Source organism: Nothoprocta perdicaria, unplaced genomic scaffold (genome assembly GCF_003342845.1).
Source record: "Nothoprocta perdicaria isolate Ctin4 unplaced genomic scaffold, notPer1 scaffold_15, whole genome shotgun sequence".
Taxonomy (NCBI): domain Eukaryota; kingdom Metazoa; phylum Chordata; class Aves; order Tinamiformes; family Tinamidae; genus Nothoprocta; species Nothoprocta perdicaria.
Window position 1 is genome coordinate 4,668,257 of NW_020454649.1, and position 24,186 is coordinate 4,692,442.

At 38.4% G+C, this 24,186-nt stretch overlaps 1 protein-coding gene across 3 annotated transcripts in view; it reads left to right on the plus strand.

Moving 5' to 3' along the window:
• The window catches only part of TUB (tubby bipartite transcription factor), a 112,087-nt gene that overhangs the window by 56,474 nt on the left and 31,427 nt on the right, over nucleotides 1-24,186 (plus strand). For 2 of the 3 annotated variants that reach the window (XM_026034693.1, XM_026034695.1), the window contains exons 1-2: nucleotides 406-454; nucleotides 22,871-22,922. In XM_026034693.1, coding sequence (XP_025890478.1) covers nucleotides 417-454; nucleotides 22,871-22,922 — 90 coding nt within the window. In that variant the 5' untranslated portion in view covers nucleotides 406-416. Of the gene's footprint in view, nucleotides 1-405; nucleotides 455-22,870; nucleotides 22,923-24,186 lie in introns of those variants that run through there. The other variant, XM_026034694.1, reaches the window with a different exon arrangement.

Sequence of the window (24,186 nt, forward strand, 5' to 3'; positions counted from 1 at the left end):
TCAGTGTCGGCGCGGCTGACGGGGCCGGGCGGGCCCGCCTCGCCCGGGCGGGCGCTGTCTCAGCGCGGCGGCAGCGGGGGCCGCGGCGTCGCTGCTGCTGCCGCCTTTCGCTGTCCGCCGGCGGCCTTTCCTCCGCCCCTTCCCGCGCCGCCCCTGCCGCTGCTCCCGGGCAGGGAGGGAGGGCGGACGGGCGGGGAGCCGCCTCCCGCTGCCCCCCGCGCCCCCTCCCCATGCAGCCCAGCCCGGCGCTGGGAGCCCTCCCCGGGGGCATGTTCCTGCGGCCGCTGCCGGGATAACCGGCGCCCCGTCCGCCCCCGCCCCGGACGGAGGATGCTGCCCGCGCCGTGGCGGGTTCCGACTCGGGCAGCAGTGGCCTCGTTCCCCCGCCCGGCTCCGGGCAGCGCCGCCGGGGAGAGATGACTTCAAGGTACCAGGCGGACTGGATCCCTTACAGGTACGGGGGCACCGGGCGAGGGACGGGAGGGGGCTGCCGCGGCGGGGCAGGAGGCTGCGCCGTGGTGCCCCTGCAAACTTCGGGCCAGGGCTGCGCCGGGAGCCGGGGCGCAGCGGGTGCCTCCCGCAGCGCAGGGAGCGCGGCCGGGCCGCCGCTTCCCCGGGGCGCGGAGCGGCCGTCATGGCGAGCGGCGAGCAGCGGCATCGCCATGGCAGCGCCGCGGCGAGCGGCTGCCATTGGCCCCGCCGTTGCCATAAGCTACGGGCGCCGCCGCCGCTCCGGCCTGGAGCCGCGCGGCCCGCGCCGCAGCGGGGACCGGGACCGGGAGCGGGGCCGGGGCCGGCGGGGAGCCGCGCGCCCCTCCGCTCCGCGCGCCTCGCGGCGCCTGCTTGCCCGCCTGCCTGCGCTCTGTGTGCGACCTGTCGGTAGGTAGGGGAGCGCGAGCCCGCGGCCGTGCCTCGCGGGGCAGGATGAGCTCGGCTTGGAACAGCAATAAAGCGATGGCTGAATCTGCTGCCAGTACTGTTTTTAACATTTTTTTAAATAAATAGATTATGCAGCAAAATATGGTTGTTTCATGCACTTGTTATAGCTGGAGTAATGAAGATTGGTTATTTTTGTAGAGAATTGTGAATTTAAAAATTTTCAGATTTTACAGAATGCATGTTAGAACAAAGGTATCTATTTACAGCCCTCCGTTTTGCCCCCTTATAGGCGTTAATAGTTGTAGCGACCAGATATTGATACAATATGGAAACAAATCATTTCCCAATACAGGATGAAAATAAAATGATGGATACACAAAAATCTTTTTACTTTGTTTATGCGAGAGTTTTAATTAATAGGGGAATCAGAAATAAAACTGATTACAGTAAACCTAAAAACATTACTGCAGACTGTTTAACAGCCCTTCCAGAGCACATGTTTTAAAAAGATGCAAGGAATTGTATTCTTACGCAATTTGAAGCTGTGTAATGAAGGCATAAATACCACGAGAACAGCTGTTCCATGACTCTTCCCTGTAGCAGCTTAACTGTTTTTTTTTTCCTCTCTTCTACGCAAGCCTGTGTAGAGGCCAGTACTATAACTTTGCCTAAGGGATTTCCCGTTTTCAGAATGGGAAACAAAGCATCCTATCTAACTGTTCCTGTGCAATGCAGATCAGAGAAACAAGGAGGTTCAAAATGGTAGATCTCTAGAGAAACACAGATGATGATTCTTACAGTTTTTCCTAAAGTAATATTTTCCATGAATGTTGCTTCTGAAACTAGAGGCATTTTGTTACCCTGAAGCTGTTAGGCTAGATCAGCCAGCTATACCTTACATGTTTTTGACCAGTAATTGATGAGGAATGTCTGTTCCTCCTGACCAAAAAGCAGGCAAACCCAAGTCCTGCTCTGAAGTTTATTTGTTGATGTTTCTAGCATAATTTCATTTTTACTCAAAGCTGATTTTCTGTTTATAGAGAGCTAGTTCAGAGTTGGAGGTATATACTTGCAGTTGAACTTACTATTTTTCAGTATTTTCTAGAATAGTCTAATTCTATTTACACAGGAAACACAAGTCGCTAAACAAGTATGTGACTGTGGTTATATACAAAACCACTTTTTTAGGTCAAAACTCAGTCTCTTCTAGACATGAACCATGCATGGTGTGGGGGAAGCCTATTGTCTGTGCACACCTAGGAATACTTGATGTCTCAGGAAGCAAATGTCCCTTGATTGATCTGCTCTGTTGCTTTGAACTCCTGTTTGCTGCGGTAATTTGAAGGATTGCTGACTCTTAAATCCCAGGAGCCTGTTTTCCACCTCCTTTATAGCCTAGGTAGCACATGACTGCCAGCAATGTCAGGGCTCGCACAGGAGACAACACAGGATCCCTGGCGTGCTAAAGTCCATAAAAAGTATGTGATATATCCTGAACTTCATTGATAGATGATGTTCTAGCAAGTGCTGCAAGCTCTTCTCTGAGCTTGGGAAAACTGTATTGATTTTGGCACGGACTTTAAAATGGTGGCATAGCTTCTAAACTTCCAGTGCTCCTCTTAGCAGTCTAACTGGGTGCATGTGCAAATATATACCTGAAGTCAAGCACAGCAGTGCTGTTTTTCTAGATAAATACGAATTCATAAATTCATACATAATACATTTAATAAAATACATATGCACGTGCCCTTACAAGTGGAACAAGCCACAGAGAATAATAAAAAAAAAAATCATTTGTGCATGTATGAATCTTGCATGCATCACTGAGCAATCCACCTTCATGCCCTCACAAAACTCAAACACAAACATGCCCTCAACTCATTATACTTCAGTTTTAAGACAGAACATTTTGAGTGAGTTTACAAAAGAAGTGCTAGACACTTCTTTCAGTGCCAGCGCTAGCCTTTTCACGTTGAGATGAATGAAATGTGTTCATGTTATTTGTATAACAGAGTTTGTACTGTTTCTTCCTTTTGCCTTAAACCCCTTTTCTTTTGTGTGCTGCTTTTGAATCACTAATACTTATACTATGAGATTTGAATTTCTCTGATACTAGAAAATATATTTGAGAATGATACCTTAAAAGTAAGTATATGGCATTTATCTTAAACTATTTCATGGGTAGAATTCAAGCATACGATTAAGTAGTTGTATGAAACTTGGTGTGAGGTTCAGACTTTTTTTTATTTGAGCCTATTTTGGCAACCCTTATATCCTCTATTATAGAGAATCTAAAAAGTTAAGAAATTAAAAATCAGTTAGCTGAAAAATCAGTTGCAGCTCTTGTACTTTTTTCTGTACTTTCCTTGTGCCAGTAAGATGTAGCTCCTTCAGAAATTATGCTAATATGCACAGCAATAAATTTGATTGCGTATCCTATTGCAATTTCCATAGAAATGTGACCAGAATAATATCAAATTCAGTTTAGTTTTTTAGATCACAAATATGTTTCAGATCATTTTTCTGAACTCTTTTTAAATTTATTGATTTTTAGAAATTAGTATAATTTTTATTTTTTGCTTGTATGCCTTAGATGAGCAAGCATGTTCTTTACACTGCCTAATTATAGTTAAATGAAGCTGTTGCTGCTTAAAATATCAGCATGTATTCATCTTGTCAGAATAATTCTTGTTTCTTTAAAAAATACTTCTTAATTGTAAAAATTTTAAAGCAGCATTTATAAAAAATAAATAAGTATAAGCTGATTTTTCTATAAAGTGTTAGTGTAAATCTTGTGAAACTTCAGGTTTGTAGAGTCCTACAGTAGTACAGAAGGAGGCTGTGAATTGTGCAGCTGGGGATTTGACAATTGGAGTAAAAGAAAATAAAGCAAGGTTTACACTGTGCATGTGCAGTAGCATAATACTTCTTGGTATGGGTAATATAAACTGTTTTAATTTGTTAAATATTCTCATTTTCTGTGTTTTTTTCAGAGTTTTAAGTTTTAGGTTAGGTGCTTAGTTATCACAGCTATAGGCAATGACTTGTTTGCAAGGATTACTGTTGAATGAAAATTGTTTTGGGGTAGTGCTGTGGTGAAGGCTTGTGAATCATGGCAGAATAATTAAGAATAGAATAAGAATTAAGAATAGATAAGATTTGTGAAGATGCAGTATGTAAACAAGTTTTGGAGCAAGAATTTGTTTGAAAACCGAGAGTGTCCAAAACTTGTTTCTGTGCATTTATTAGAAATACTGGTGTATTATTTATCTTTATTCATTAATATTTTTAGTTCAACAGTGCAGATAAAATACCCCCCTCTGCAAGGTAGGTGCTGTTAGAGGCTGTGAGTGCAGCACAGTGCAGGCAGGCTCACTCTCAGCTACCTGCTGTGGGGAATGGCATTGATAATTTATGAGAGCACTGCTTTTTCTAGAGAACAGGGTATAAAGAGCATATGTCTGCTGTGCTCTAAATGAGGCCGTCTTCTCTCAGGTTATTGCACTGTATGAAATTAGCCTAGTCATGTGCTGTTAAAATGTTTAAGTTAGAGCTCCCCCCAATGAGAGTCTGTCTGTAGGAGCACATAGAGACTCAGCATCAGCACCGTGGGACCATGCAGGCACATCGTCAGATGCAATTGTTGCCCTGGAGCTGATAGCCTAGATCAACCAGGCAGAAAAGACAGCAGAGCAAAATAAAAAAAATTACTTCAGTTTTACCGGTAGGGGAAATAGAGATCAGTTGAAATCGTGGGGAATTGGCTTTAAGTGGAAATGGGACAGGGCTCAAGGGAGATCAGGGAGAGAGATGGAGGTGAAACCTAGTCTTGTGCTCTGTGTAGTGCTGTAGTGCCGGATTTAAATCAGGGAGTGATAGAGGCTGAAGGATGGCCAAACTTTGCCACCTGTTGTAGAGTGCTTTTGCTGCACCAGCTGTCCTATAGTGTGGTGCCCCCAACCCCTTTTACATCAACATCCAGACTGAGGAGCGATTCATTTCATAACAAACCAACAAGTTGCTGGTAGTGACAATTACATGCAGGTTTCTGGCAGTGACAATCATTTACAAGCCATCTGTGCCAGATTTGAACGGGAGATGGAAAGTGGATCTGAAATTTTATGTCTCTTACAGTTTCCTCTGCTATGCCTGAGGGCTCGCACTTCCCTTAAAATTGCTTTCACTTAGACATGCACGAAGCAGCTTCTTTGAAAGGTGGTGCTTTCTATCAGTAACTAAAAATAGACCCTCAAGAAGGCTGGATTCTTTTCACACTTCCTCCCTGTTCCTCCTCTTCTCATACTGATGGCTTATCCTGTTTTATTTTCTAATTCATGCTTTTCTGTTATTTCTCTTTATGAGCACAGGTTGGCTCTTGCCATTTTGTCTCTTCTTTTTGTGCTTCTTGACTCCATTCTGTTTTCTTCTTTCTTCCCTCACTTCTAGCTTAAAATTCGTATTTTATTGTTTGTAATTTTAAATAAATCCATCCCAACTTATTATTTCCTTACTTTGGTAGATAGCATTGCTGGCAGTTTTTAAAAGATAAAATATTTTTCTTGGAGGTTAATTTAGAAATAATTTCAGTACCTTTCAGTACCTTCAGTACCTTCCAAGACAAATTCTTGTAAGCATGCAGTGCTAAAGATAGTGTTTATATATGCTGAAGCTTATGTCACCATGTTATATGATGGCCAGTAATTAGAATTAGGAGAAACATCCCTTGCCATTTAATTCAGGAGATGCTCCTGTCAGTGATAATCTATGCTATGTAAATGTTTTTTTGAATGACGTCCTTAAGTTTGCTGTCTGACTACTTGAGTGGCCAAGTCTTTCTTTCATGATACTGAGTTTTAGCTTGATTTCTCAAACTTTTACGCAAAAGTCTTGAATTGAGGATTTCACTGAATATCTCATGCTTCCTGTTGAGGTGCATGTTGACAGAAGTCTATGAATATTATAATTCATTATTAATATAATTTGACACAAGTAATGAAGCAACAGCAGGGAGTTTTTAATGGTAATTTTCATTGTAATCACAGCTCTAACTATCCGCAGGTAAGAAATTCTAAGATGGGAAAATTTCTTGATTAATTTGAAATGATACCCTAAGTTGGAAATTTATCTGCAAGTAAAATACAGATACATCAGAATTTGATCTGCAATTAAGAAATCAAAACTGTTCTGCCTTTCAGATTTTGTGCCTGTTTAAAAGCAATTGAGTAAAGTCAAAGACTGATTATTTCTCTCAAGGAGATTCTGTGGTAATGGAAAAAGTGCAAAGAAAACTACTGCTTCCAAAGTAGTTTGCTACCAATGCAGGTTCAATATGTTGTAACTCTTTCTAAAAAAATTGAAAAATTATTTGTTATACCACAGAAATTAAAAAATAACTAATCTAGATGGTGACGTAGACCAACTACTCAGGACAGACAGAGTAGCATCCGGAAAACTGAGATGCTTACTCTACCCTGCAACGCATCTCACTATGTTAGCCAATATAAATCCCAACTCAAACCTGGATTAAGAATTTAAACTTCTGCGGACTGAGAGGCTGTAACCAAGAAGTTGTTTAGGTATTTGGCTACCTAAAACTTCAGATTAAATATATAGGGAAATAAGTAATGTTTTGGGGATACTGCATCTGCAGAGCAGCATTAAGTAACATTAAATATGTCTCTATATCTGAATCAGACCTTGGTGACAGACTCTTTCAAGTTACTGATTTTTTTTTCCCCCCAACTGTTGGTGTAGATTTTAAAAGGGAAGTAGAAAGTTTTAGAGTTTTTGTACTTGTCCTAGAATGACACTACCTTTGCTTTGTTGGCAGTCCTTAAGGTAGAATTCAGGGCTGTCTGCATAGTGAGTAGTTCAAGGCTCTTGCATACTGTGTGTAACTAAGCCTATGCTATGATGTAGATGAAGAGAGCTCCATAGGTTTGCTTGGTTTAGTGTTGGTTAAATCTCTTCGGTCTCTGTGGTAAGTCCATGCTGCATACTGCAGTGCAGTAGAGAGAGATTTTGGCTATCTGTGTGTGAGCTAACACAGATATTGAAAGCAGTATGGTTACATCAAAAATGCAGAAGTGATTTATTCCTTTGAGGAGCAGTGCAGTACAGTCTTTAATGAGCTATGTGCTGCATAGTTAAACTGTTTCCAGTGTACTTGGAAGCCTGTTTACAGCTAGCTCAGCTTTCTATCATATCACAGTTTGCACAGTGGATGTGACTTCTGATTTAAGTTTCATTATTCAGTCTAAACTGAGAATTTTGATTTTTGTGTGCTTAGAGTTTGGCCACCCTATTATGAGCTACATAATCTAGGCTCTGCTTTTCCAAAGTACTAGGCTTATTGTTCTCTGATATGTCAGATAAACTTATTATGGTACTATATTAGTACCTAGAGAAGCTGAGTCACAATATCCGTGCAAAAAGATCAAGTATCATGACTTTGCTAGATGGTGTAGGTCCTGGACAATGCACTTTAAACAGTAGTCACTAGAAATAATAATATATTTTGATATTCTGGAACTATTTAAACATCTGGAAAAAATCCTGTTTAGTTCTTTGGGACTGGAATATCATTCACAGATTTCAAAAACCAAGAAAACACAGCACAGGATAAATGTAAACAGAATAAGAAGTTCTTCGGTCCATCTTTGTCTTTCCCGCCATCTTTCCTTTTACTGCTATCTTTTATTCATTTAGTACTATTCCTTTAGTGCATTTAGCTTAAGGCTTTGCTGGAGAGATGTTATTCTGAGTAGTAGTACTGAAAGGGAGAAACATCGCCTCTCGGTTGCATCTTGCAGTAGGTGTAGTTCAAAATCTTTACATGGGAAGACCGTGGAATCTGTGTCTCATTAGCCCTAGAGGGGTGAAATATGCAGGCTCAAGTCTCCAATATGTCTTTTCTTCCTCAGCCAGGTATTTTTAGTATCTTAGGGGGGTGTCTTCACTTTCAGATTACTTGTTGATGTGGACTGGGTCTATACGTTTTTATCAGGAATGTTACCCCAAAAGTCTGGAGGTCATTAGGAAATGAATGGAAAAGTTCAGATTTGATAAATAGGCCTTATCTTGTAAAGACTTTTTGCAAAAAAAAAAAAAAAAAAAAATCCAGTGAGCTCTAGACTTGGGAGGTTTTATGGTCTGTAGAATTAACTTTACAATTTCTGAAGACTGTAATTTCATTGAAATGATATCAAATGGTACCAATAGTAACAGGAATTAAAGGAGATAGTAAGGTGTCTGGGAGCCCATTGAGAATGACTGCCCAATTGCTGGACTTTCAGTTTACTAAGTTTCGTTTGTGGCATTCTGCTACAACACAAAGATTTCAAAACAGACAATTTAAGAGCACAGAAAAAATAGCTGTGTTGTAGTATTAGGATGTAGTAGAGCTAGAATGCAATAGTATGTAGTGAGCGTTAGACAGCTAATAGTTTGATTTCCAAGAGTGCTCGGGATCACTTTTTCTCTGCTCCCATTATTTCCTAATCATGAACTTCTTTGAAAATATGAAGCTTCTGTTGAAGATGCTTCTTACTGTGGCAGAGAGAGCAGGGAGGAGAGTGGCTGTTATGCTGCCTAGTTGAAATGGCAAACAGCACACAATACTTTGCAGTTTTTATGCATTCTTTGGCAAGAAGAACTCGTTCTCATCTGTAAAAGATTATTCTGTAGAAAAACTTGAAATACATGAAAGGCATAGAAGTTCTTACTGCTCAGATGAATTGTAAATGCACCCAGTTAACTGTGCTAGGAGCCTTCAAAGTAACTCAGTGTTTTGGGGTGAAAATTCAGACCAAAGGATCTTGGTTTACAACTAGCTTTGCATTTGCAGTGAGCTAGCACATGGATTAACAATGCTATCTATATGCCGCTGCATATGCAGTAAATACTAATTAGAAGCATGGTCTTGTGTCTGTTTTTCTTCTAACTTTGCACTTGGTGCTTTGTGGTGCTGTATTGTTGCTTTTTTTTTTAATCCAAATGGCTATGATATTATTTCCTTTTTATTTTCATTCTATTAGACTAGGACTATGAGTAACAATAATTGATGTACTATTAATAATCCCCAAGGTCTGTGAAATATAAAGCATTTGTTTCCTTTTTACTTTGCAGTCAGTCTACATTGGTCTAGTGATAGTTAATATTTACAGGAACTTACTCAGCTTCTGTGGCTGCTGTCTTTTTCATATGTGCCTTGCATGTTTGGAAGTGTGATCTCTAGTGTTCTGTTAAATGGACTATCAAATGTGATATTTTGGGGAAAAATACTGCATATATTGCCAGGTTATTGCCTGGACTAAAGGCAATTAAGGTTGAGGTTGTCAGCGACTCACTGGCAGTATTTCTTTAAACTTTCAGCTCCTCATAAATTATCTTTTAATAATGATTAAGTAGATGAATATTTGATCAAGATTTTATATCTTTGCTGCCATTTAGAAACTTTCATTGTAAATATTTCTAAAACAAGTTTGGGATTCAAACAGAGATCCTTCTATCAGCATGTGGAAATAGAGGGGAACAGCCGTGTTCCACAGGGAGCAGCATAATGTGCGTGCGTGCAGCCACTGATGCAGGCAAGTGGTCTGTGCTTGCCAGTTTGGCCGTTACGAGGCTTGAAATCCAGGGAAGCGGCTGCTCACATTTGGTTTGCCGGAGGTTAAGATCGTTTCATGTGCACTCACAGCAGTCAGGGCTGTTCTAGGATAGTAAGGGCTTGTGAAGGGTCACGTAGATGAACCTGCTGTTGTCATACACATTTCTGGCCTGCTTGTGCCAGCCAGCTTTCTTATCATAATTCCTGCGCTGAATTTGTCATCATCCTGTTCCAGTTTTGGCAGGATTGTTCACTGACTGACTTGCAAGATGCAGTGGCTGACCTTGTATGGCGCAATGAATAGTTTTGATACACTGAATCATGAGGGACCTTCTGAGATTGAGAAGTACTGTCCTTTGGAGGTAAAGAAGTAACCCATTGGTAATTTTGATAACCAGCAGTGTTTTTAGAAAAAAAAATCCTTTCATTGGAGCTCTTCAGAAAGGCAGATTGGAAGCTAGGATCCCACAATGAATGTTTTAAAGGCCGTGTGTATGTTATTTTCTAGTTGTGGGATGTTAGTAGTGACCCTAGGAGGCAGAGTGCACTGGTGCTGTCACTGGTTCATACTGCACACACTGTGCTCATGTGAGAGGAGTGTGGTGGTGATAAAGCTAGTCTGTATTGCTTTTTAGGCTTTTCTGTTTTTCTTTTATTGCTGATTTCCAGCAGTTCTCAAAACTAAAATTAAGTATTTGAGAGGGATTGCAGAAAAGAGGGAAAGGCACAACAGGAGGTTAAACTGCAGCACTGGGGGGCTCCAGAGACTGTTGTGCCCTGAAATGCAAGAGCTGTGACTAATGTGTATGTAACTGATCATGTGCTAGACATTAGACATTTTGTGCAATGCACATTTAGCCTTCCCTAAAGAAACTGGAATATATGTATTTGTATGTATTTATTTGAGAGGAGCAGTCAAACATCTGCTGGTGTGTGAATATTAATAAGAGGCAAAGAGGTTCTTATTTTCACTGTTTTCTTTTCTTTTTTTCTTAATGGTCCAATATCCAAAATTATACTGTCTGCATTACTAAGCCACATTTAGAAACAGCCTCCCACATGCCAGAAGAGGTTTAATTATATTTGGAATGACTGAAAGGATTCTCCAGGTTATGCTTAAAAGGATTCTCCAGGTTTGTCTGATGTTGCTTTCTCAATGTGAGAGTTACTCATGCTTGCTTGTCATTCCTGCTGTGTATTCTTACGCTGCATGTAGCAGCAGGATAAATACTTGGCAAGAGACAGAGAAGAAAAACTTAAATACTTCTACTTTCCTGAATATAGAGAATTTAATTTTTCTTGTGTAGTACAATTTGTTTCCCATTCTAGAAAATTAGTGACCACAGGAGCTATGACCTTTTGCCCATATTTTAGTTGGCCATATTTAGTTGCCCACATTGAGTTTAGTTTCATAAGAGGGAGTTAGCAGGCTGAGAATTGTATACACTGACAGAGCTGTATGTGGAGCTGCAGACCCCAATGGAGAATTGCTTTTACTGTAATTGTTGCTAACAGGCATTGTAGGAGGTGAAGTGGAATGATTGAAATGGCAGCTTCAGTCACATATTAATAAAATATGAAAAGTGTGGTGAAAAAGCCCTTTCCTGTAATGTTTTGATACTAATGTTGCAGTACCTGAACAGCTCTTTGTTCAGTCAAAACTCTGCATGTCTTATTCTTCCGTCCTTTGCTCTCCATGAGTTAAATACAACCTTACAGTGGCATAGCAGCAAATAAATTGGTATGTGATTTTATTTCTATGAAAGAAAAATGCCGATGAACTTTTTTAATGTGCTGTTTGCCAATACAAGCTTACTCTGGCGGTTAGACTGATCTGTTTCAGTTGCGATCATTTTAGTTCCGTAAAAGTAAAGATGGTTTATGTTTAGACATCTTCAAAGACACACTGGAGTAAATGAAATTATGCTTGTTGCCTTTGTTGAAAAATGGAAGGTGTAAAAGCCTAGCACCTGTACTGTCTTGAGTTACCTCAGTACTTAAATAAAAAATGTTGTGCTTGAACAAATCTGCTACAAAATAGCATGACTCTTACATGTGATACCTCTCTAAAGCTATGCAGTTTTTGAAATCAGAAGCAGAGATAATTCAATATGGACTTTTTAAAATTAAAATACTTGGATTGGCAAGTATTCAGTACTTCTCATAATATAACTGAGACTTGAAGATGTATTTAAGCTCTGTTCCCTGAATGCATAGGATGAAATTAATTTGTCTTTCCCTTTATAAACAAACAAACAATCAAAAACAGGTTGTAAGAAACAAACAGCCAAAAGAACGAAACCAGTCACATCCAGTTTAAAATATGTATGAATAGTTTTATAATATTTCCAAAAAGGAGAATGTATATATTTTATGTGGTAAGGAGAGATTAAGCAATTTTTTTCTGTGTTATTTCTGGGCAGTACATGTATTTGTCCCTCTGCTGATTCATAATGTGCCTATATCTTAGTGAAAAGAAAAGATGAAGACAAGGGACAGAAATTTTGTCTAATTAGTAAATGAACTGCAGTTTTTTCAGGATCTGTATTTACCCATTAGAATTGCAGATTTTGCTTTGTGCTTTTTTCCTGGAAACTGATGAACGTACAATTTGCAATCCTATGTAATTATAATCTGAATCTAGAGAACTGTAATTTCTACCAGTATCTAGTGCATATATCATTTGAGTACAATTTTTCAGTACAGTGCGTGCAAAGATTAATAACACAACCTTAATGAGAATTGTACTTTCTAATTCTTTGGATAGCATACTGGTAATATATCTGTTTCAAAATGAAATTATACTGAAAATCTGTAGTTCAAAAGAATTCTTTGATTTTATCTGATAACTATTGTTTGGTTTGTGAAACATGATACTCTATTTGCTGAGCATTTTTTGAATGATTAGAGAGACAAGTAATGTAAGAGGAGACTAAAAATAGTAGACTGTCTTTGATCTAATATCTTTGGATATGTTACAATTTGGGTTATGATAACTTCTTGCAGATTAAAAGAAAACACTGAACTTGACGTACTTAAAAAAACTATTTTCTTGATTTATTGAATTTAAAATGGGCAAATTTTTAATAACTCATTTAAGACTTTATAGCAACTCATCAGAAAAGGCATCTTCTCTTTTCATCTGTTTGTTCTTCTTGGTTACTGTTTGATGGAATCGGTGAATGCTTGACACAATTCAGGAAACCAAGGTAAAAGTTGAAAGATGTGATTTCAGCCTTTTCTTTTTGTGTTTCAAACTTCGTGTGCTGTAAGCTTTTTTTTTTTCCCCTCCATTTGTCTTTGTGCAGTTCACTGTTCACAAATATTGCCATGTGAATAATGCATAATAATAGATAATAGAAGAGGGAAATACAAATAATCTCAATGAAATCTGTTAGCAGAGCACCTGGAATGATCCTATGGCATTGCATGAGAAGAATCCAAGCTCATTTGGTCATCTTAATATTGTTTCCTCTAGTACGTATACTTCGGTGCTGCAGGATTCCAAAATTTAACAAAAATGAATACAGACTAGTCAAGAAGAAATTAAGAAATAAATTCAGGACTAATATGATTCATAGTGAACATGAAAATAAAAACAAAAGTGTTCCAGTAGCAAAGTCTAACCCTCAGATCTTATTATTATGTTTCTCCGAGATTGTCTTTGCAGGAATACCTGCACAGCTCAGTTGGAAAAGGAGTATATGCACCGTTTATGCATATAGTGAAAATAATTGAATGTTGTTAGTAGCTGGTCCACAGTTTAAACATATGCATCATTTTTTTCCGTATGTGGAAATAATGGGAATAGTTCCATGGGATTAAATTGAATTTATACAAGTTCAGGGCTCAAAAACATAGATAAGGCTGTATTGAATACCTGATCTACATAGAGTACTCTGAGAAATAATGGGTTAGTGTGCCCAAAACCCAGGCCAAATGATAATTGTTAGTTTTGCCAGATGTCAATGCCTTATTGAAAGCCTAGAGTATTACATACTTTGAAATCCATATCACATAGTCAGGCATCAGAATATGGTAGTCATTTTTCCACTGAAAATGCTGTCCAGTATTGTCAGGATCTTCTGCTTGTAGAAAGGATGATTATGAGAATGAACTCTAAGTAAAATGGACCAAAAAAAAAAAAAAAAAAAAAAAAAGACAACTAGGAAAAATAATAGATTGGATTATAAAGATAGCATGTGTGTGGGAGAAACTGACAAAATATTTCGTTTCAGGGTTAGTATTTTATCATAAAATGATATGCTTTCTCTTAGAAACTGTACTCTTCAGAACTGTACTCAGTAAAAAACACTTTTAACAAAAAATAGGAGCTTGGCAGTTTCACTTTTCTAACACAACCTGTTAGACTTGTAATTCTTACTATGCTTTGTTTTTAATTGTTACAGCTGTCAAGAGATACTGGCTAGTTTCTCTCCTTTCTATTTTCAATAAATAAAGCAGCAGCTTATTTCCCCAATTCTACTAAGACTGAATAAATATATCTGCATCTTTTTCCTATCCTGTTCTAAAGGCATTGGTAGGCGGTGGGATCTGTTAATATGCTGCTATGCTAACGTGTTGCCTCAGACACCATTTTCTTCTGCAGCAGGGTATTTCACCTATGTATTTGTGCCAGTATTTACACCTACTACTGGCAGAATCCTCCTTGAACATCTACAGCATTGATCCTGTGACTTCGATCAACGTTTTGTTCATTAAACTCTTCAGAACAATATTAAAACTTTGTGCCAGCATTGTTTTGAGGTTGGTTATTGTAGCTGTAACACTTCACTTGTGCATCATAAAGCTGTTTGCAAGGGAAGTTGAGTCGTTAATCTCATTTTACAGATTTCTTCAAAAGCTGTATTGTTTGATATAGAATAGGTCCCATATGCTGCTGATTGGACAAAACATGTTTCGTAAAGCGGACGTGAGAGAGGGAGAGAAAGGAGTCTTACGATGCTTTTTTTATTATTATTTTTTATTTATTTTTTTTTCTTCTCTCTTCTCTCCTTGTCAACAGTGTTTCGCAGTCCTCTCCACATCAGAACTACAGAGGTCTGGTTTAGGTGGCATCTTTTTTCCACTGTAGCAGTACTGGAAGGGAAGAGCAGATAAGGCCCTCTAATATCCAGACAGCACTCTTTTTCTAAAGTATATGGATAAAGAGTATAGACTTCTTATCTAGGGAGTACTTATACCTAATTTCTGTCCATTTAATTTATTGCTTGTTGTAGTGGAAGTGCTTTGTAGATCTATGGGTAGATTTCCTTTTTGTATCTATTTTACTGTTCTGATGCTAGAGATGGTTTGAATTTTGCATTGAAATAGAAATGACTTTGAGCATTCAGAATAGATCTGTCTTGTGACTGTTGCGTTAGTTTGTACTCTGAGTAAAAACATCCGTAAAGGTAGTTCCTGAAAAAGATATTGTTTTGTATCTGGATCAGTCTGCATTTCAGGTAGCATATCTCCATATCTATATCCAGGTCTGGGTCTTTATTTATTCATTTTTCCACCTCCCCCCATTTTTTTTTTCCATTTTGGACAATGCTATTCAGAGACTTCTCATTGATCTGCTTTGAACGTAATTTATTCTATTTTAGCTCACATAATACCCAAAGGCAATTCTGTGTTCTCCATCATTCATGTTTATTATATTAATCTCTCTCTTTTGAGACGTAAATTTCCATTTCTAGGGCTGTGTTCAGAGTTTGTGTGTGTTGAAGAAGGGGGAGAAATAGCCCAGCCACCCGCTCTTCCCTCAAGTGTTATTTCCACTCCCTGTAGTTTACCGCCATATGCTGTCTTATTTGCTTCTGAGTAATTTATGGAGTGCACTGATAGAAGTGTTAGTTCAGGGGATCTTTTCAAAGTTTCAGAGAGCTATAGTGGTATCCCGATAGTTCTGGCTATTTAAAAAAAAAAAAAAAAAAAAAGCGCAGATGTGATTCATGGTGTAATTTTACTTTGCCTCTTACTATTTCCCTGATTTCTTATTGTCCTCACTGAAAACTGTATATCTAGATGTTTCAGGTCCTGAATTATATATATATATATATATTTTTTTTTTTCTCTTTTCTTCCCCTCCAATGACTCCTGTTTTGTCTTTGGAAGGCAAATAGCAATTTTCATAATTGAAGTCAAAGCCAGGGGGTCTTATTGATATAAAGTGTATCTGCAGTATCGGAAGTTCTGCTGTTCTCTTCAGCACTGAAATTCTGTTGGATGGCTTTACCTTTGGTGAGTGCTTCATTATGTATATCCTGTAATACATCCTTCCATCCTTCTAGCTTACTCTGTTTTTCTTCTCAAAAACTGTTCTGAGTGAAATATTTAGAAGATTTCATTTTTATAATTCCTTTCAGTTGAACTCATATGAACTGGAGAGTTCTGATGAATTATGCTATCTAAGCTAAAGAAAAATGTGAGTTTTATGGTTATCTTGGCATTTGACTGGAGTGTAGTTTAACAATTATCTAAGTAGAATAAAGAAAAAATTATGAATGCATATTTCTGTTGCTGCATTTTCTTTCAGAATATTTCAGAACTTCCAGAATATTTGTAGGACCATTCGGATTGGAAGGGACTTTTGGAGGGCTGTAGTCTAGCCTCCAACTCAAAGCAGGGTCAGCTATGAGGTCCCACCAGGTAGCTCAGGACTTCATCTGGTTGGGTTCCTGAGAACCCCCAAGGATGGAGATGGCACAGCTTCCCTGGACAGCCTGATATTACAGACTTTCTGACAGGTTCTTCTGAAACTGCCACTTTTCCGGACTGAACAAGCCCAGTTGTCTCAGCATTTCCTCATGGAGCAGGTTCTCCAGCCACTGACCACACTGATTGCCCTCTCCTGAACTTATTTATCAGTGTCTTTCTTGTATTGGATTTCTCAAAACTGGTTGCAGTACTCTAGATATGGTCTCAAAAGTGTGGAGTGCAGGAGGATGCTCACTTCCCATGGTGTGCTGGCCATGCACCTGCTAATATGGTCCTAGCTGCTGCTGGCTGCCTTTGGTGCCAGCTCCCGCTCATCTGTCTGTCTAGCAAGATCGTTACTCCTTTTAGCCCACTGGTCCCCAGCCTGTATCGCTGCAGGGGACTCCTCGTTCCCAGGTGGATTGACTTGGCTGGATGTCACCATGGAGCTGCTGAGCCCTTCCTCTAACCTGCCTAGATCCTCTGGGTGACAACCCTGCTCTGGAGTGGATCATTTATTCCCCGCATCTTGGTGTCATCTGCAGACAGGATGAGCACTTGCTGTTATCTCCTCCAGGTCATCAGTAAAGATGTTATCTCTTCTGAGATGCAAATGCTGAGCATATGACTGAGTGGTGATGGAAGAGAAAAGCAAGTTCAAGTCCTATGTTGACTTAGTGGAAAATAAAAGATGCTAAAAAGTTTTTTTGTTATTGTTTTTAAATCCCCAACGCAGAATTGTTGGACATGGCTAATTAGTTGTGTTAATATTAACTAATGTACAGTGAATATTCAGATCAGGTGAATGCTTCTGACAATTCAGAAAGGTCTCATACATTTCTGTTTTTATTTAAAGCTATTTTGCCAGCCAGGATTTGAAGAGAAAATAAAGCATTTGGTTCTGTAATTATTTGTGCAACTACAAATTCAGTCTCTGCTTTCAGCCATCTGCCCTGCAGGCATTACTTTTACAGCCATTTAGAACATTGGCACAGTGTGCCATCTCTGCATCTTCTTGTGTCTTATGGCTGACTTGGTGCTGATAATTCTGACATGCATATGTATTCGTAAGTAATGAGTAAGATGGTCAGACTTACTTGCTTACATGGCCCAAGAGAGAAGTTCTTCATTTTATTATGAAGATAGAAGCTTCAGGTTTTAGTTTAGATCAGATAGCTGAGCAGATGCTTTGGGGACAGAAAGCCCTGATGAGTCCTAGCAGGAGGGCAGCCCTCAGTACCTGAGCACCATTCCCTATGGAGTATGGCTTTGGTCTGGGAGATTCATTGACCTTCCAGTTGACTAACATTTCAGTAGCTTTTCATCAGTGCTGCTGGAAAGCTCATTTGTAAAGACTTAACAGTGGCATATAGAGCAGTTGTTTTTTTTTTAATGGAAGTACAGAGAATATAGAGAAATATAATTCGGTGAACATCACAGATGGTGTCTTACAAGCCAAGTGCTCTCACTTTGTAGGATTTTTATTTCATATATATTTAGAGAGTTTGAGATGTTCAAATGACACATTAGCCCCCATTCTTGTACTTTTCAGTTAGCCTTAATCTAAAAGATTTTTATAATCTGTTCTTCTTGACACAGGAACATACCAGGTGTTAAAGATCTGAATGATCAGGAAGGTTAACATGGGCTGTTTCTCTCTTTTTCCATCTGGTTCTTTCTTTTTGAATTGCAGTTGACAATATGGAAGGAGGAATTTGAAATGAAAATATCTTATCTAAACTTCCTTTGCTGCTACTTCTATCTGTGAAATGGAAATAGCATTTTCTTATTCAATCCCTATCTTTTATGTAATGTAAAACAGTTGGTTCAAGAATTTTCTCACTGTTCATTTTGCTTGTACCAAGGCCTGTATTTTCATATGAAGTTTTGGGGTACTACCACTAGTGATGCACTGTCGTGAAACAACTGCAAAAGAAAATGTAAGGATGATGCTTTGAAACAGTCTGTGAAAGTTTAGTGGTAGTGTGTGCGTATTCTTGTTTGAACAGAAACATTTCTCATAGCAATCAGTGCTGGCCTCCAAAGATGTGATGAATATGATTTTGTACCTTTGTTTCAGTGAAATATTTATGTCAACAAAGATGTTTCTGTATGAAGCAGTACCAGCAGGGAACAAATACATTGCCTTGTTTGCCAGGCAGAAATGGTAGAACTGCAGTAGTGTATCAGAGACTTCTCCATTAAAAAATGAAAATTAAAGCAAAGTCATCAGTGACTACATGCATTTGGGATATTCTAATCAAAAAAGTCTCTTTCTATCTTGAGGTGACTTATTGAAATGTCATCAGTTTGCATGTTTGCAGAGAAAAGTTTAAGTAGCTGCTGTGAAATGTGTAATTTCATCAAGAATTTTCTAGTTTTACCTAAATCAAAATTAACCTGTGTGGAATTACAATAAATGGAATAAGAAACTATTTTACAGAAATTTCTACCTTCATCTTCAAAGTAAATTAAGGAGATTCATATAATTGTTTTTAACTTTCATCCTTAAAAGCTGATTATTTGGGGGAGTTCTCTTCAAATGTTTTTTAAGGAATACTGATTGTGATCAAGAGCTTAGAATATGAAAATATATGCTTATCTTTTTTTCTTCACTATGTCATGCAACATTTCAGAAAGCTTGGTTGTTTTGAACCTTTCTCCATAAAAGAGCCATGTAGTGGTACGTAAAGTAATATTTTGACAAAAACATGACTTTTCATTTAATATGTTTTCCCTATGGAATATAGGAAGTGGAGCTATCTAAATCAAATGCCATGTGTACACAATGTACTGTAAATTTAATATTCAAGTCTTTGTGGGGCTTGGATGGAGCTGGTAGTATGAATCTCTAAAATACAGGCTTGAATTCTTCTTAGGCATCCTGTAAGCTTTAATGGATGAGTTACATGAGTTGAGAGTGGGTGAGTGGATGTTTCTGGGCAATCATCTACAAATGAATTGTACAAGCTTTGACTAACTGTATTTGGTCTGGACGGTGTTACTGCAAACCTGCTAGAAGTACAGTGTAAGATTGTTTCACTTCTTAAGCGGAGTCACAGCCAAGTCTGAGATGCCAAATGGATACATGATACTTCATCAACTAGAACAAGGAGTGAAGCTTGTTGCGCCTTCGACTTGCTTTGACTTGCTAGATCACTAATATGCATGTATTCTGCTTAATAACTTAACTTTTATGAATTCTAAAGTTGTATTCCTGTATTACAACTGAGTTTCATGCTGCTGCTGGGAATTTCTAACATTGCATCAAGCATGTAGCCAGAATTGTTCTAAGGGCCTCACTCTCAGTTACAGTCACACACACTCTGTAACACTGTTACAGTATCAGTTTTCCCATGGTAGGGTCCAGTTGGTCTCTGTCCACTCCAGTCATTTTGACCACTGAGTAGCAAAAATATTGTCATTTGAGAAACTGTCCTCTGCACACGTGCAGCCTGGGACACAAGAACACTATTGCTCTGTTGCCGTTCTTCCAGAAGAGCGGTTGGATTCTCTTCTTTCCAGAAAGTAGAAAGAGGAAAGAGTCAGCTTCTACTTTTAGATTTTTGTCTTTTTTGTCTGTTTTCCCACAGAATAGAAACTAGAATTTCTGTATGTTTTAGCTCATGGAGCCTGGAGCATCTGGCAGGGTGCATGGACTGGCAGATGCTATGGCAAAACGGTCTGCTAGATCTTTCTGCTAGGCTTTTCTGAGTCTGAGCAAGAGACACTTGAGCACTGCTAACACACTTCCATCTCAGAGTGCCCAGCAGACGTTTTTAAGGCAGCTAGAGCGAGGGCCAGATGGAATTACTATGGAAACAAAACTATATTTTTTAAAAGTCCGAGATCTCTTCATGGTAAGCCTAGAGAGTCACGTTAAAATCAGAGAATATGAAATATTGGCCATTAATCAGTAACTGTAAGGTCTAGTAGTCTCATGAAAAATAATAATAAGCTAGGGTGTTTTGCTGTCATAACAGCAGAATATATAGGCTAAATGATCCTCTCTTTGGAGATGTCTGAGGACTATTTAAGAAGAAGATCAAGAAAGGTTTTACCTGCAGCTTGTCAGGGATGCTGCCACTGAGTAATCATTAAAATAAACAGACCTGGTGGGAGTCAGACTGTTTTCTAAGTTTTCTTTCTACAGAATGATTTGGAAATGTGTTGCAACTCTCTGATTGGAGTAAGGCATTCCAGTACAGCTCCAGTTAAGAGAGAAATGATGATTGATACGTTTCACTAAACTTACGTATCAGTGAAGATAACAGGAGTTCAGTTTTAGTTGAAGCTTAAGGTTGCAGCATACATAATGCAAGCACAAGACTTTTAATTCATATTTACAAAAGGATTTTGGAGAAGAACTCAGCAGTTCATAGACTATCAAGTCACATAAAGAAGGACTTGGAGAGTAACTTTCCTGGCACTTCTTCAATACATCTGCATCACTTTGCGTTCGTGGAAAGCTGAATGAATGCGAATCACACCCTTCCTTCAGCTAGCATCTGCTGTTGTGTTACTAAAACTGTAATGTTGATCACAGTAAGGTTAGGCATAAAGGTATTTGAGGGGGCTGTGGTTGTTTGTGTAAACCTGAGCTTAGCTTGGTATGATAGTAGGTAACATTTAGAACAGGAATGAGTACATTTTTCTCCTGTCTTCTTACGTGCATCGTGTTATGCCTGGATACTGTATAATGGCAGAATTTAGGACACCAAAGACATTCCGAGTGTTCAATCACCTCATCTGTGATAGGGAATTTAGAATTAAAGTCGATCCAACATATTACTGCAAACCACTATATTCACAGGAAGGTAATTACTGAACTGGTGGCCAATAGGAATGTCTGACTAGTATATATAACTCATTTAACATATCATCTGAAGGTGTCAGCATAGCCTGATTTATAAAACACGAGAGGAGAGAAGGGATAAGAGTTATCTCCTTTAGCTCTGGAAATGACTGGAGGAAGGAAGCAGTGTCTGCCTTTGACTGCTGTGGACGTAGCTGTACATACATCGTTGCCTCTGCAGTTCTGATGATCTGGACTAAAATAATTTCATTTTTAATTTCCCTAAAAGTTTTGTATTAAATGAGGAAGTTATTTTCTGGTCATAAAGCCTGAAATCTTAAACTTAGGCATCTATTATTGAATTGTTTAATCAAAATAACTATTTGGGCTGTTTCACTTTCCAGTAGTGTAGCTTATACAGTATCTTTTTCCCCCAAGAGTACTTTGTTGTAACTGCAATACATACAATGCAGAGGCATCTTTTATTTATCTTTTGATAACTTGTTTTTGTAATCTATCAAGTGAAGTATACTTAGAATAAAGCAGAAAGTTTTTGTGGGTGAATTTCTTTAGTCTGTCACTACCTTGTTCTGTCTTACGCAGTTAGCATAATACTTATTTCCTCCATCAGAATGGAACTGGCATCATTGGCATCGTGCCATTGGCATCAGAATTAAGATTCTGACCCCAAGGTCAGAGTAGTAGATCGGAGTTTCATTCTGTGGAGCATTACCCTCCTGTAACCAGTGTATAAATGATAAAGGCTTACCAATAATTCCTTACTATAAGTTTTGATAATGTTGGTGTCTGACTGGTGGTATTTTGAATGCCTTTTTTAGATCTCCTGTTTACTGTAGTGCTGATTGTCTTAATATTATTATGCTCTATTTTAATTAATTTCATATCAATATCAATATATTTGAAGCAGTATTTTTTGACATTTCATTTGCACCCAAATTTAGTTGTATTTAGGTCAGAAGCCAGTTTTGTTTGTCCTGGTTTGCTTTTTTTTTGGTTTTGCTTCTTGGTTAAGTGATTATAAAAAGGAATTCATCTTTTAAAAGAATATGTGTGATAAGAGGAAATTAAATGAATTGTACTTGTGAGAGCCTATTTTTTCTGTAGCGCTTCCTTTGCAGTTGATATATTATAGCTTAAAAGATTTAATTATCTATGTTCAGTGTTTAACCATAATGTTCTTACGATGTATCGAGACCTTTGTTCTTTGGAAAAATAAAGTGTAGTCAGTGGTTTGATAAAATAGTGTACAAAAATAATTTTCTCATTAGAGTGCCATTAGTTCTTAAAATCTAATTAATTAAAATGATTGAATGCAATAGGAGCTAATCTCCCAAATTGTAACAATTAGAAGAAAGGAAATACAGCAGTGTACAGTACTATTTGTTTTGCCAGTCTCAGGAAGTTGAGTTGCATGGCGATAAATGTGACTTTTCAGATATTCAGTAATAAATTCTGTGTTTCAGTGTGCAAAAGAATAGACAATTACTTTTTCTAAAGCAATTTAAGTACTGCTGATTTGCGAAGTAGCTCCCTAACTTTCCTCACTTCTTACATGCTTTATATGCAAATTTTTAGTTAAATCCCATTGCTGTATACATTGACATTTTTATTAAAAAACATTAGAGAAGAAAGCAAGCTTTGGAGTGTGGATTTTGCATCTGTCTGTCATCTGGCTAAATATACACTTTGAAGTTATATAACAGTTTATGTGTTTTTTATGAACTGCATTAAAGTTTTCGAGAGCCAACTTCTGTGAGTCCACGGAACATAGTGGAAGTCATTTCTTGCAAGAATTGGCTCTAGTGATGGTTGTTTGGTGTTAGTCAGAGTGATAAACTTTTAATTATTTTTCCTTTGTTTTGCAGTGTTCTGGATGATGAGGGCAGTACTTTGCGTCAGCAGAAGCTTGACAGACAGGTAAGATTTTGGACACTGCTTGTTCCCTTGGAGCAGGGAAATGGCTGACACATTTCTAATAACTGGTAGATGTATCCTGCCAGAAAATTGCATATAGCCATTGGGGATTGCAAAAGAGAAGACGAAGGTTATAGCTTACAGAGAAGTCTAACTTCCACTGAAGTTTTTCTTATGATTGAAGTTTGAGTAATTCTCACTCCCTCCACCTAGGGCTTGTTTTAAGATAACTTGAAGGACCAGAAAAGACAAGAGATTCTTGCAGGCATGTCGCCAAATAGAAATTCACCATCCAATTTTTACGTCTTCTCCATTCCCTGCATTTAGCCCATGTAAACTAATGGTATTTTGTGCAGTGTTGTCTATTTGCTACTATATTTCTATGTGCCTTATACAACAAAGTGATTCAGAATCTCTCATCTGAAATCTAAGAGATTTTTGCCATTAAGTTTTAATCGAGGTTAGAATTTTTACCTTTGGTTTTTCCATGTATATTCATTTCTGTATATCTTTGTCATGTTCATAGTTAAGTTGTGTTTAATTTTCTCTTGTCCTATCCACTTCTGGCATCGTTTTATGAGCCTGGGTTTCATCTTCAAATTCAAATCCTTTCTATTTATGACATAATTTTGATCTTGATTCTGACCTTCCTAAGGTTGTGTTGAGGTGTTCAGCACATCTTATGGGCCTGAAAGTTGTCTGGCTTTCATTCTTGTTCTCCAGTTTTATTGCATCTGTATTCTGAAAGCAAAAATCACTGCACAGGAGCAGGGAAAAGCAGTAAGGTAATACTGGATAATTAAAATTATCAGTTTCTCTGAGTTCTCTAAGATTGTGGAAAAGGACCGGAACAGAAATGTGCCTGTGGTGCCCTCAGATGCTGAGGGCATCTGGGAGAAGAGACTTATACCACTGGTAGGGTAATTAATTCCCTGTCTCCCATCTGTACTACTTTGGTTTTCATCAGTTATAACTGAGAAACCCAAGTGTTTAATTAAAGGTCAGCTTGCATAGTTAAATCAGTTTCATGTCTAGCCTTACCACTTGATTGTAGTTCACAGATTATCTGCTCCTGATTTACAAAAACTTAAATTGACATCTTTGTGCCTCGTGCGTTTACTCACCTTCCCATTGCTTCACAGCCAGTACTCACACAGTGTTGTTTTCCCGAGTTATTTCCAAGCAGTCTCTGGCAGCTGGTAGACTGCTCAGAAAGATCTATTTTGATTATTTTGTATTTTCTGGAAAAGGTATTTTGGTGGTGGAT